The sequence below is a fragment of the Melitaea cinxia genome, chromosome 10 (assembly GCF_905220565.1).
Source record: "Melitaea cinxia chromosome 10, ilMelCinx1.1, whole genome shotgun sequence".
Lineage (NCBI taxonomy): Eukaryota > Metazoa > Arthropoda > Insecta > Lepidoptera > Nymphalidae > Melitaea > Melitaea cinxia.
In genome coordinates this window covers 9534906-9549850 of record NC_059403.1, presented here as the reverse complement: position 1 = coordinate 9549850, position 14945 = coordinate 9534906, and the positions used below count along the sequence as shown (strand labels likewise).

The following is a 14945-nucleotide window of genomic DNA, read 5'->3' as shown; positions in this document are numbered from 1 at the left end:
CAAAGTTAAAATTGCTTTAAAAGTTAAAATTTCTTCAAAAGTTAAATAAAAATTCCCATGACTCGTTTGTATATCATATATATGTTTGTGTGATGTATTGTTGATATGATGTTTTATCGGTCACACCGGCCTCCCATATGTCGCCGAAGTGAGGAGCGTAAGACAGATTAAAGTTATATTTGATGTATGCTGAGCTGTAAATTCAGTTAACGCGATGTTTTGTATATCGGTGAATTTACTGAGCTCTCTTGCCGCTCCTACAAAATTGCAGTTTGTTATTGGAATAGATGTCCGCTGGCCTACCGCGGCGCGAAACAAATCTATGCAAAAATCATGATGAAGGCATCTTTAGATAGGTCATCTACATAAAAATCCTTTTGTATAATAATTTTGATAAAACTATCGTCGCATTTATCTCCTAACTGGCCTAGACATCGCGTACTTAAATAGCTGGCACTTGCGGTACCGCAAGTGACAGTATTAGTGGCATTGCCTTGAATGATAGGGACTCATCTTCTCTCCATAAATCAACTGTAATTGGAATTAATATGGAGAAAAGAGAATCCTGAATGTTGTGTTGTCCAACCATTAGCAAAATATTGATTGAAATACCAGAAGAAGAGAAAGCGGAACTATCAAATATGACCCTAAGCTTAATAGATTAATTAGATGTTTTTAAGACAGCATGATTACAAAAATAAGAAGGATCTGGTAAAGTAACTGTAGATTCCGACAGATGGCCTAAATTTTGAAATTCTCTCATGAAATGTATGTATTGAGATTTTAATGAAATATATTTTTTGAAACGTTTTTCTAAATTTAACAATCGCCTTTTTGCTAAGTTATATGTTTCACCCAGAGAATCAGGTGAATTGCGTAATGGAAGTCTGACACTAGACCTGCCAGAAGGAAGCCGTGAAGTGTGAGACCGAAAGTGGTTCTCACAGGCTAATTCTTTTTCGCTTTGAATTGTTTTATGGTGAAGCTCTTCTAGCTTCCTAAATTTTGCTAGTAAATTGTTAATTTTGTTTTTCTTTGGGAGGTTATCATTGATAACTGAATTATTGCAAAATACTTGTTTAGCTTGATATGAAATAGGACCACCAATCAACCAACCGAAACTGGAATATTGTAATGTAGGCTTGTTTGCACCTAAAGAAATACGTTCATTCTTCAAGAGTTGCCAGAAAATATCGGCTCCTATTAGTATATCAATAGGAGCTGGCTGATTGAAATCGGGGTCAGCTAAATGCAAGTGCGATGGTATGTTTAATTGTTGTATATTTATAGGTGCCTTAGGCAGATTCCCAATCAGCCTATCAAGCACAAGACAATTTAATTTAGTCTTATAATTATTATAAATGGATTTTAATTGGATCACACAGCTTTCTTTTGTTTGGTTATCTGAGTGACCGATACCAATAACATTTGTAGAAATTGGATTTGAATGAATTGCAAGTTTCTGTTGAAGAGATTTTGTAATGAAGGATGACTGACTGCCTGAATCCAACAAGGCCCGTACCTTAAGAGGCTCTTTAGTGATTGGATTCGAAATGTATACTTGGGCAGTAGTCAATAAAACTTTATTTGAATTTTTGTTTGAAAAATTTGCTATAGTTTCAGAGACCTCACTAGAGGCACTGTTGACCATTGGCGTGTCAACTGGATGCAATAGAGTATTATGTTGTTTCTTGCATATTTTGCATGGCCCTAATCGACATTCGACCAAAGAGTGACCCTGCCTTAAACAATTAATACATAATTTGTACTTGGAAATATCTTTTAATTTATCCTTTCTGGACCTTGATTTGAATAATTGGCAATCATAAATCCTATGATTTTGATTGCAGACAACACACCTAGACGAAGTGCTATTGTCGTTTTGATTAGTAGTAATAAATGAATTTGAAATTGGTCGATCACGCTTAATATGATGATTATAATGATAATTGACAGGCCTTGAATGTTGCATTTTACTATTATTATTTGTTGGAATGTTATTATGAAAACTAGAACCTTGATCATTCTTATTGTGACGCGTACATTCAAGAACATAAGCCCTATCAATCAAAAATTTATTGAATTCAGTTAAACTTGGAATTTCACCTAAACTATTGCGTTGCTCTTCCCATTTAACAAGTGTTTGCGTATCGAGTTTAGATGAAACCAAATGTATAATTAACGTGTCCCAGTGATCAGTAGGTTGACCTAGGTTAGCTAAAGCACGTAAATTTTTTGAAACATGATCGACTAAAGAGCGTAATGAAGTGTCCGATTCGCGCTTTATTTTTTCAATATTGAATAATGATTTGATGTGATAATTTACAAGTAATCTTTTATTATTGTAACGTTCATAAAGTAACTGATAAGCGCTATTATAGTTGGCTGCGGAAACCTCAATGTTTGAAATTACCCGAGCTGCATCGCCTTCCAAATAAGAAATTAAATAATGAAACTTTTGAATTAATGAAATGCGGCTATTGTTGTGAACTAAATTATTAAAAGTATCTCGAAATTCTAACCAACGGAAGAACGAACCATCAAACTTTGCAATTTGTATTTGCGGCAAGGTTATACAATTTTCATTATTATGATCGCGACCACATTGAGCATCCTGGAATAAGGACTCACGGCGTCTCTTATCCTGTTCTAAATTCTTTAATTCATTTTGTTCTTCAATGATATTTTTTGCCATCGCGGTACATAATATGAAATCTTGCTCAATGCGTTCACGCTCATCGAGCTCTTCGTCTAAATTGTCAGCATTTATTAGTTCAATTTGAGTTTGCAGCTCATCATATTTAGCGGACAGATTCTCAAAGCGACTGAGTTTCAGTGAAAGCTCAGCGACTTCGATACCCGTCAGTTGAGATTGCCTTGTAATCTTGTCTAAATAGTTTTTGAATTTAGTAATTTGTCCCTTTATGGAACTGCGCTTTACAATTAAAACCTTTATCCCGGATTCTTTGTTCATAGTTGATACTGAAGGTTCGGACATTGTGAAAAATATAGATAGAAAATATTTTAGAAAAAATGTAATTATTGAAAATAGAAAATTGTATGAACTAGAATAATACTAAAATTATTTGTATATGAATAATATTAAAGTTATTTGTATTTGTATATGAATATGAACTGGATTAATACTAAAGTTGTTTGAATATGAACTGGATTAATACTAAAGTTATTTGAATTTGAATATGAATATAAACTAGAATAATATAAACTACTATTGAATTTAAGTTAATTAATTACAAGACACCTCAAAAAGAAAGAAAATAAAATAAAATGATGCAAATGTCTTAGCTGAAGCTCCTCAATCGACGACACATAGAAGACCGGCGCGGAGCGGCAAGACAAGATGGCAGAAGCCTCAACCACGTTGGTGCGCTTCATGTACCGCAACGCTGAAATAGTCGGCCAAATCGTCTAAGCATCGCACAATAAATAGGATTGAGGCTCAATATTGCCTTTAGAATTGAATTAATTTTGAAATGAATTGAATTAATTTTTGAAATGAATTGAATCAATTTTTGAAATGAATTGAATTATGTTGTGAAGTTAATGTTGTATCAAGTAAGGGAATTTATAAAAAGTTAAATGTAATTAAATTGAATGAAGTATTGAATAAACATTTGTATTAATGTATGGAAAACATTTGTATTAGGTGTGACACCTTGAAGTAAAGAAATAAAAATCTGAAGCGGTTAAACTAGTAATATAAAACATTAAATTTAATTTATTTAGTAAACTTAGAATAAAAATAATATGCAAGTAAATTGAAAACTACTGTTATAAAATATTAAATTTAATGTCTTAATGAAAGAAATTTGGAATAAGAAGTTATTGTGAAATATTAATTTTAATGCATTGATGAAAGAAATTTAGAGGTTAAGTTGAAAAATATTATTGTAAATTTGTATTAAATGAAGAAATTCGAACAAGAAAATTGAATATAAGAACACATGTTTGTTTAATGTAGTACGGCAATTAAGAAATTAAACCAAAAATCATTGTAAATTTGCAATAGCGGTATGCTAATTTTGAAATATAAATGGAAATAGGAAAAAAGGAAATATAAATTTAGGAGATTAGGATGGATTAGGATTTAGGATTGGTAATCATGATTGTTAAAAATAGGATTGATTAGGATTGGGAATCATGGGTTTGGATGAATATAGGGCACTTATCTTATCATGCTGCGAGGTACATCACTGCTCGGCAGAAGACGTCGGCCATGTGTTCCTTGGATCTTGTTTTGAAGTCTTTTGTTCGGGCGCCAAATGTTTCGTTGTATTGCTTTGTTGCTTGTATTTATTGCATTGTTGTTTTTTGAAATGGAGAAAATGAAAGATTGAAGAGAATAGATTGCTGTATTATAAAGATTACATTATTATGCAAACACTTCGCACGACGTGAAGAAATATGGGAAAGAGAGTTCAAATGTCAAATCACTGTCTTATATAGCTAATGTTCTGTCATATCACTGATTGTCTATTGCACTCACAGTTTATAAACACTTCACACCGATGACCGATAAATTAAAGTGCGGACCACACGATGTGAACCAAGAGTTGCAACGCAAGATGTGAGACGTTCCTTAACATAAATAAAATCACTTAAAATTCTCAAAAAGTTTCTTGTCCACTTCGTGTTATGCGTTGAAGGGTGCTAATATGACCCTCACAATAATGTTTCGTTGCCTGTTCAACTGTACGTCCCTTTAGCAAAGGACAACGCATACTCCATTATTACCACTATAAAAATAATTATACATTAGTTGATCTCATAGGCTACTAATTGTTTTCCCGTATTGGACGGTGGAGAAAAGTATAGAACTTAAAGCTAACCCTGGTTCTGATTTAAATAAAGCACAATCCCTAAAATTTTCCTGTCTTAGCTGTTACTTTTAAGCAGCAGTTGCACTCTACCAATTCGTGTTCTAAATTGAACGGCCCATAAGAAATACAAACAAGCAATATAAGTTTTTAAACTTACGCGGTCACCTACGGGACTTACCGCGACTATTATTTTGAAACTCCCGACATTTCGGCATCGTGGCCCGGGTATTAAAATAATAATCGCTGTAAGTCCTATAGAATCTAGAGTCAACCAGCAATAGAAAAGGGCATTATTGAAAAAATATTAACCCATCATACTCAATGGCCCTCAGTAGGATTTTCTCCTCTGTCGGAGATCCGGAAAAAACACAATATGAAAGCCGTTTGTGCTGCATATGGCATGTATAAATGTGAAACAACTTTTTCGGATTTTATCGCGGACACCAGATAGTCCTCGCGTGACCGTGGTTGCCGTAAAGTATCCGTAACGTCGGGGATCTATAAAACTAAATTAACCGCAATAAAATCCGAAAGAGTTGTTTCATTACAATAAGTGAAATTCATGTAAACATTAGAAATCTATATGTATGTAACAATGTGATCGTGAGCGGGTATCGAACCCGCGACCGCAAGCGCAACGGCCACATCAAATAAGCAGTTGTATGTGTGGGGTGTGCAGCGGGACGTGGTGTCGAAGCACCTGTCGGGCGGGCAGAAGCGGCGCCTGGCGGTGGGCGCGGCCATGTGCGGCGCGTCGCGCGTGGTGCTGCTGGACGAGCCCACGTCCGGCCTCGACCCCGCCGCGCGCCGCGCGCTCTGGGACCTGCTGCAGCGGGAGAAGAGAGGTAGGCCCGCCGGCACAGGGCGCGGCCATGTGCGGCGCGTCGCGCGTGGTGCTGCTGGACGAGCCCACGTCCGGCCTCGACCCCGCCGCGCGCCGCGCGCTCTGGGACCTGCTGCAGCGGGAGAAGAGAGGTAGGCCCGCCGGCACAGGGCGCGGCCATGTGCGGCGCGTCGCGCGTGGTGCTGCTGGACGAGCCCACGTCCGGCCTCGACCCCGCCGCGCGCCGCGCGCTCTGGGACCTGCTGCAGCGGGAGAAGAGAGGTAGGCCCGCCGGCACAGGGCGCGGCCATGTGCGGCGCGTCGCGCGTGGTGCTGCTGGACGAGCCCACGTCCGGCCTCGACCCCGCCGCGCGCCGCGCGCTCTGGGACCTGCTGCAGCGGGAGAAGAGAGGTAGGCCCGCCGGCACAGGGCCTGCGGCCTACCGTTCTCGGAGAACATATAAATCACTATCATTCCTAATCAGTAGAACTTGCGGTACCAAGTTATAGCCGAGTCAGTTTCTTGCTTTTTCTTTTAAATGTAGCCTTTGACAGTTTTCGCCGTTTTTAAATGACTAGGCTGACAAAGAGGCGTACGGTCCATCTGATGGTAAGCCGCTAAAGTACGCCTCTGAACCTCTACAGTACCATATCGCAGAAATTGCAAGCGCCTTGTCGACTCTACCTCGACCATTCCCAGAAACTCCTTGACCACCCTACCCTACTTTAGAGCCATATTATTATTAAGAGATGATTTTCTGTAAAATTGAGATACTTTTCCTGTAAAACAGTGCCAAAAAAGTCCAAAATGTAAATTGAGACGAAACTTGTTGTGATATTAATACAACAAAAGAAAAATTCAAATAATTATCTAATTTAAATTTTGTATCAATTCGTGTCATACCTCAATAGTAATGTCGTATTCATTTTTCATATATAAACAACCTTTTTTTCGTGTGTGACAGGCCGTACCATGATTTTAACGACTCACTTCATGGACGAAGCAGACGTTTTGGGCGATCGTATTGCGATCATGTCCGGAGGTCGCCTGCAATGCGTCGGGACTCCGTACTTCTTGAAAAAGCATTATGGAATCGGCTACAAAATGACCATTGTCAAGGCGGATAACTGCAACGTTGGTGAAATTACACGATTCTTCAAATCATACGTCCCTGAAGTTAAGGAGAATACTAATATAGGTAAATGTTATTTAACTCATTGTTACGTACCAACCGGTTATTTTTATCGTTATTGTATATGTCAATTTGTATATTTTAATTATTTAATAAAAATTATGTGGTGTCATGGGACACCAGGTATAAACGAAGTTCCTTCGGATAGTATAGAAGCAACACAATTTGAAAAAAAATTGTTGAATTTTGTATATATTTTCTAGTTTCTGTTTTTTTTTTTTTTTTTTTTTTTTTTTTGATTGGTTTTTAATTAAGTACATAAAAGTATTTAGGAAATTTAGTATTTTAAAAAATAACTAATACTGTGAAATAAAATAAATCAAACAAAATAATAATAATTCAAACTATTAAGTGAAATAAAAAACATGTCTTTATTTATTTTTGTCGACAGTATAAAATTACATAAATAATTTTAAAAAAGTTTACTAGTAATATTTTAGTTTTACAAACGTCATATTATACAGTGGTGTGACTGATATTACTTCACTTCCGTTATATATTTTTCTTACGGTTTTAGTATCACATTTTTTTCAGTTCGGTTGCCCAGCCAAATGTCAAGCCTGCCGTAAGGAACTTCGTTCCAATATATACGAGACGCTAATCACAAATTTACTCTTATTTAACTCAGAAACTAGTTAGACTCTTCTACTCTTAAGGCCTGTTACACTAGTTGTGTATAAAGTTTATCCTTTTATTTTATTATGTGTTACATTGTTACATAATTATATAAATATTTTTCTTATGACTTGAGCGTTATTCTAATAATACGTTTTATTGATTTATTAGGTTCAGAATTAACGTACATCTTACCAAACGATCAAGTCAGTAAATTTCCCGATATGCTCAAAAAATTTGAGGAGGAAAAAGAAAATTTAAAGGTTTCCAGTTACGGCTTATCTGTGACAAGTCTCGAAGAAGTATTTATGAAGTAAGTTTTAATTTATATTATTTATATTTGTATTGTAGTGTACAATTAATTTTAACGTTGCCTTAGTGTGATGTCAGTGTTTTGGTCATAGATAATCTAAATGTTGCTTATTTTTTTTTTTTAGGGCTGGTACAGAAGACAATGAAATGGTATCCAAAAAAAATAATTATACAAATTCATGTAATGACTCCGCCGTGGTTCCAGTGGATTTACACTGTAATAAAATGTGTATGTATTATTCATATTTAAGACACCCCTTTGCTTGATGTAAATAATTAGGATATATTCATAATAATTTATTTTTCAGTGGCTAATGGGCCTATAGAAAAGGTACGAGGCTGGAAACTTCTGAAAAACCATATAAAAGCCATGTTCCTAAAGCTAGCATACAATACAATGAGGAATAAACTTGCAGCTTTTATACAGATAATAACGCCTATCATAAACATTACAATATCAGTCTGCATAGCCAGATCTTGGAAATTTATGTCTCAGTTACCGCCGTTGGAACTTAGTTTAAAGAGTGGTTTTAGGAGAACGGAAACCCTAATATCTGAAGTGGCCAATCTTACCGAAAATAGTATAGAAAAGAAAGCAATGATTGCTTACAAAGATTATTTTAAAAACGCATCGGATCCATCCATGGTGCTCACCGACTTGGGAAGATTGGATCTAGCAAAGTTTTACTTAAAATTGGTACGTCGTTATTCTGTAAATATATTTATTAAAAAATGTACATACTGCATTTACCTCATCGACAAAACATATTATAGTTACGAACTAATCGATTCGAGTTTGGGTGCAATTTTTATATAAGTATAAACGATACGATACGATTCAGCCTTTAATATTTCACTACTGGGCATAAGCCTCTTTCTCCGTGTAGGAGAAGAATCGGATCTTAATTCACCATGCTGCTCCACTGCGGGTTTTTTTTTTATGTCACTAGGTCGGCAAACAAGAGTACGGCTCACGTGATGGTAAGCGATTACCGTAGCTTATAGACGCCTGCAACACCAGAAGCATCGCAACGGGTTGCCGACCCAATCCCCAATCCCCCCAGGAGCTCTGGTCACCTTACTCACCAACAGGAACACAATACTGCTTGAAAACAGTATTATTTTGCTGTGATCTTCTGTAAGGTCGAGGTACTACCCCAGTCGGGCTGCTCCATATTTTGAGCAGGAAATTCCTGCTGTGCCTACCTTAGTTAAAAGGGTTGTCGGATATATTCCTACTGTGAGTAACGATCGCTATCAGGTGTAGGTATATGATAACAACCGGGACCGATAGCTCAACGCGCTCGCCGAAGTACGGTGGGGAGACCTACAAGGATAGTCATTGAACCGGAAAGAAATTTGTAAATACTCCGGCGATCGGGATCTGATTCGCAAGCCGCCGGTGTGTAGGCGACGCGGTACACGCACTACAACCTGTACTATGTTGATACAAACACGTCATTGGCTGTCGCCGAAACAGAGAGCGTTATTCGAGTAGACTTAGTTAACATAGCCGTCGCGTGTGGGCCAGAGCGGCAGCGCGCCGGCGCGGACGCGCTACGAGGCGCTGGTGGGCGCCACGTTCGCGCCGGGCCGCGTGACGGCGTGGTTCAGCAACTACGGCTACCACGACGCGGCCGTGGCGCTGGCGCTCGCCGACGACGCGCTGCTGCGCGCGCGCGCGCCCCGCGCCGCGCTGCGCGTCGTCAACCACCCGCTGCCCTACTCCATCGAGAACCTGGTCGGCCCGCACCCACCTACACTATTACTCTATTCGCCTGCACTCGACTGCATCACTCATTGCATCGTCACTCTATTCGACTGCACTCTACTACATCACTCATTGCACCGTAACTCTATTCGACTGCACTCTACTACATTACTCATTGGATCGTAACTCTATTCGACTGCACTCTACTACATCACTCATTGCACCGTAACTCTATTCGACTGCACTCTACTACATCACTCATTGCATCGTTACACTATTCGACTGCACTCTACTACATCACTCATTGCATCGTCGCTCTATTCGACTGCACTCTACTACATCACTCATTGCATCGTCACTCTACTCATTAAAATTCTCTTCATTCTTAATCGATTATAATAGTTTATAACGAGCTATCTATCTGTATAACACCCGGTGTTGACAGGTCAAAACGAGTGATGCAACAAGGGTTGTAAATATAAAAAAAAACTCGTGCACCAACGGTATATTTTAAGGGTATACAAATTTAACATTCCACCGGATTTAATAAGACTTGTTACATACATCATAATGTAAGCGCGATGTAAAAGACAGGCATCGCCATCTATTAAGAAAGCTTAGAACTAAAGTTAACTTTAAGTTATACATACTTAATAATGAAAGCGCGACTAAAAATACCAATAGCGCCATCTTTAAAAACCCCAATAATTAAGTTGGAGTTTGTTCACTATCTATCGCCGTGTTGGGGCGAGACCAGTCTCAGTGTCCTCTGTATCGTAGCAGACCTACACGATATCTTGTATTTAATTATCCAGTGCTAGTTCCGACTGTTTGCAGTACCTCGCGAGATAAATAGATAATTAGATATCATAATACTTTTAAATACTCTTACTACATTTATTTTACATTTCACTAATTTGATCGAGTAGCTAGACTTGAACTTATTTAAAAATTAATTTACTTTAAACATTTCCCCCTTTTTTATTTCGTATTTTCTATAAAATATTTATTTACTACTACAAGACTAGTTTTCTCAAAATTAAGGAACTATTTATTTTTAATAAATAGTTGTTTTTCAGGTTAAAGTAATGGCCAGCGGTAGCAGTATGGGCTTTCAATTCGCATTCAACATTGGATTCTGTATGGCGTTCGTTACATCTTTCCTCGTATTATTTGCTATCAAGGTATTTATCTAACGAGATATATATTAACTGACAATTCAATGTTTTTAACAATCCATATCTTACCTATATGACTAAAACTGTCTATATGTCTATATTTAAATCAAATTACAGGGTTTTAACTTTGGCAGCATAATTTTAAACAAAATAAAAAATGAAGTTAAAATTTAAAGGGTTCGCCGTTTAAGAAGCATGTTGTTTCAAAGTTTTTTTATTTTAAAACTTCTCGATAATATCAAAAATCTACTTCGCTTCATTGCTTCAGCCTGTAATATCCCACTGCTAGGCATAGGCCTCTTTCCCCATGTAAGAGAAGGATCAGAACTTAATCCACCACGCTGCTCCAATGCGGATATATTCCCTACTATGTATAACGATCGCTATCAGGTGTACATAGGGACGGACGGCTTTACGTGCTCTTCGAGGCACGGTGGGGAGCCCCACAAGAACTGTACAAACACTCAGACAACGGCAAACATCTGTATGGCCAATACAAATGTTTGTTACGTGCGGGGATCGAGCCCGCAACCGCCATCGCAAAACTAAAACCAGTGCTGTGACGTTGTGCCAACGCGTCGTCTACTTACGCTCTATCTGTTGTTTTATATATAATTCTTTGTTATGTGGAATATGACGATTTGAAAATAAAACGTATGTACCAGGAGCGCACGAGTGGTGCGAAGCTCCTCCAACGCGTGTCGGGGGTCCGCCCCGCGACACTGTGGACTACTGCACTCATATGGGATTGGCTCTGGCTGTTGATAGTCTTTTTAGCTATCATTTGCACACTCGCATTTTTTCAAGAGAATACTTTGGCCACGCCCGAGGAACTAGGTAAATTATTTACTTAATTTATATCACACTTCCCTAGAGATTTTTTGAATTGTGTTGAATGTGAATTTCGAATCTTTATGATTACATCTTATGTGCCGTAGAGTCAGATATTATAAATCATAACTTTAACCGCGTAATTAAGTAACGTAATTGTAGGATACGTTCCACTTGACGCTCACAGCGATCAAAATAATCCTTCAGCTGCTCCATATGTCGACCGCGGTCGTTATGGTTGCAGCGAAAACGTCACTTATGACGACATTATTTTCGCTCAAGCCGAGCTCACAACGACCCGTCTGAAAATCTAGGTCGAGGTACACGAAGTGGACGGTGAGAGAAATTGGGCGTAATTTTCAAAAGTTATAGATGCGACATTATTGCGATATAACAACAAATATCCAACTGTCGCCGCCACTAAAAACAGTCTGATTACGTTTAAACACCGCGTCAAGTGGAGCGCATCCATAGTTACGTTGGCTTCTGTTTGCAGGAAGGGTACTTCTGGTGTTGGTTATATTTGCGTTTGCAATGATACCTCTTCACTACTTGGCTTCGTTTTATTTCGAAGCAGCAGCTACAGGATTTTCAAAAATGTGTTTCATTAATATATTTGCTGGTAAGTTTCTAACATATATTATATAATACAAAGTTAAATTAAATAATAAATTAATAATATTTAAAATTTTTAGGTTGCATGCCGTTTTTGATAACAGAAGTTCTCAGATTACCTGAAGTTGGCAATCCATACTATGCGCACATCTTGGATTGGGTGTTTTCGCCACTACCCATCTACTGTATCAGCAGGAGTTTCAGGTACGATTGCCATTTATAATATACCTAGGTGTCCGAGCTTAGCTCGGTATTTTAAGTAAATCGTGTTTTTTGAAAATCATATTTAAATATGTATTACATATTTATAAAATATTAATACTAGTTTTTTTACTGACAAAGATAAAAAAATATAAATAAATATAAAAAATCAAATATTAAAAAATAATTAAAAAATAATAATGATAAAATATGAATAATATTTTTCGATTTTACATGCATTATTAAATAAAAAATAACGGGTGCAATTAGAAAAAAAAAAGAAGAAAAAATAATAATCATATAAATAAAGAGGTTCAATTCAATAAACAAATTCATAAGTTCGAAGCGATCGCGCACAACTAAAGAGTACCTGATGGCAGATTTATGTTTTCTAAGTTAAATAAAAATGGTTACATATTGTATATTTTTAATTAATATATTTTACAGACAACTTAATGTCATCCAAATGTCTTCCGTCGAGTTGCACGCAATGTTCGAAACGTCTTTTGTGTGTGTGTGGTTATTTTTTGCTACAGATTTCATGACTAATAGTTTCTTTGAAAGCCTTGGGGATTGTTATTGTAAACTCTCCTTTTGAGGTAGCCCCCAAAAAAGAATCATTTGAGGGTCAATTTAAGTGACCTTGGTGACCACGGGGTTTCTCCAAAGCTTCAAGAATCATCGAAGCTATGGCCGTATGTGGTGTGACTCTATCCCGTTGAAACCACGTGTGTGATGAGAACGATGGATGAGCTTACAGACTTGGCAATAACAATAAGTACTCCGTGATTATCCTACGGAATATTCGTCTCTGGCCTCGGGTATTTAAAAAAATCCACATGAACCACGATTCGAACGGCGCCGCCTTCCTCCCGCAGCGTTTATGACTTTTTGAAATAATCATATTTGAAAACATAAATCTGCCGCTAGACACCCTCCCCACCCACCCCACACCCACCCCAGCGAGGGTCCACCGGCGAAGGTAACGAAGGTACAGTAGCCCGGCCGCCCGCAGGGACATGAGCGTGTCGTCGTTCTCGCTGCTGGCGTGCGAGGCGCTGTGCGCGCAGTTCGCCGGCCTGCCCGACTGCACGCGCCACACCGTCTGCCACCAGCTCAACGTGTCGGTTTGCTGTCGTAAGTGAGTCTGTGCCTTCCTCGCCCCGCCTTCTACTACTGCTGAAACGATCTTGCGATTTGTCCACGTTAGACCGTATAGAGTCGTTCAGGTCTCTTAGCGTGCCTATATGTGTGTACCATTCGTAAATACCAAAGCAATTTTAATTTATGTGATAGTTGAACATTTCTTTCTGTGAGTACAATCAATTTTAACACCGACCCTGAATTTTTAATAAAAATGGATAAATTACATCTTATTTATTTTTTACGTACTACACATATTATATGACAGAAAAGTAGTGCGTAGTCATTTGACCGTATTTGCAATTTCGTGTTAGAAAAATTTAAATGCAATAATTAACATATTTAACGTGCATTTTTTTATGTTAAAACCTCTTAAGACAATCACGCAAACACTGTATCTATGTATGTTAGCTAGATAGATTCACACACACAGCACAGCGCTAAGATTACTTAATACGTCTGTAACTTTGTGTGATTCTAATTTTTCATAACAATTTTTTGTTTAAGTCGACGATGATCCCTTCTTGAGATGGAGTGAGCCTGGGATCGGCCGATATTTATTCACTATGAGTCTCGTCGGACTGGTCACGTTCACGATTTTGTTATTAAAGGAGTACGAAGTTTTTAATAAGGTACAAATAAAAATATATACATATAATGTCTTAATTTATAATTATTCTTGTATATTATGGTGAACAGTAAAACTATAATTGCGTTGCTCTGAAAAGAAAAAAAAAAACATTTAAAGCTATTGTTTCACCAGTTCTTAATAATAACTATTATTTAAGTATTTACAACTACAATATAATTCTCGCAATCGTTTAATATGAATAAAACAGCTCCATAGCAACCAATTCACAGATCAAATATCCATCAAAGAACAATTACAAATTATACTAATAACTTAAATGAAGTGTCACGCACTTTGTTTACATACATATTTATATTTTCTATTATTTTTCAATTTTTATTGACTTTTGTATGTTATGATTTCTACTCAGTTGCTAAGAATTCATAGATTGCAAACTTTTCTTATAAACAGATTATCTAATACATACCTATATGTATTTGTATTTATTCAAATCTGACTGTTACATAACTTAGATACTATATTCGTCTGTGATATTTTAACTTCAAGTTCGTAGTTAATTTTTTTCATATAGATGCGGTACTTCGATTGTGGTGCACGCCGTGCTGTAGGCTCGCATACTGCGACTGCTGCGAATGACGGGGAAGAGGACGACGACGTGGCGGCCGAGAGGCTCGCGGTACAGGCCATGACTCGAACCGAACTCGCGACACATAGCCTCGTGTGCCGCGACCTCACTAAATACTACGGGGATTTTCTCGCTGTCAACAGGCTCACCTTTGGTTAGTACACACCGTAATATACGACATTGTAGTACAAACAGTATAAAAACTTATAAGAATAAAAGTTTAAAGATACCGAACACTTAACACGCTGAGAGTAGAAAATCTTAT

At 37.6% G+C, this 14945-nt stretch overlaps 1 protein-coding gene across 1 annotated transcript in view; it reads left to right on the top strand.

Moving 5' to 3' along the window:
* The window catches only part of LOC123657063 (phospholipid-transporting ATPase ABCA3-like), a 55636-nt gene that overhangs the window by 27410 nt on the left and 13281 nt on the right, over nucleotides 1-14945 (top strand). Inside the window, exons 12-24 of the mRNA XM_045592661.1 lie at nucleotides 5521-5686; nucleotides 6630-6863; nucleotides 7644-7785; nucleotides 7910-8013; nucleotides 8093-8481; nucleotides 9316-9525; nucleotides 10575-10679; nucleotides 11339-11510; nucleotides 12001-12126; nucleotides 12200-12323; nucleotides 13336-13457; nucleotides 13971-14115; nucleotides 14680-14834. Coding sequence (XP_045448617.1) covers nucleotides 5521-5686; nucleotides 6630-6863; nucleotides 7644-7785; nucleotides 7910-8013; nucleotides 8093-8481; nucleotides 9316-9525; nucleotides 10575-10679; nucleotides 11339-11510; nucleotides 12001-12126; nucleotides 12200-12323; nucleotides 13336-13457; nucleotides 13971-14115; nucleotides 14680-14834 — 2194 coding nt within the window. The remainder of the gene's footprint in view (nucleotides 1-5520; nucleotides 5687-6629; nucleotides 6864-7643; nucleotides 7786-7909; nucleotides 8014-8092; nucleotides 8482-9315; nucleotides 9526-10574; nucleotides 10680-11338; nucleotides 11511-12000; nucleotides 12127-12199; nucleotides 12324-13335; nucleotides 13458-13970; nucleotides 14116-14679; nucleotides 14835-14945) is intronic.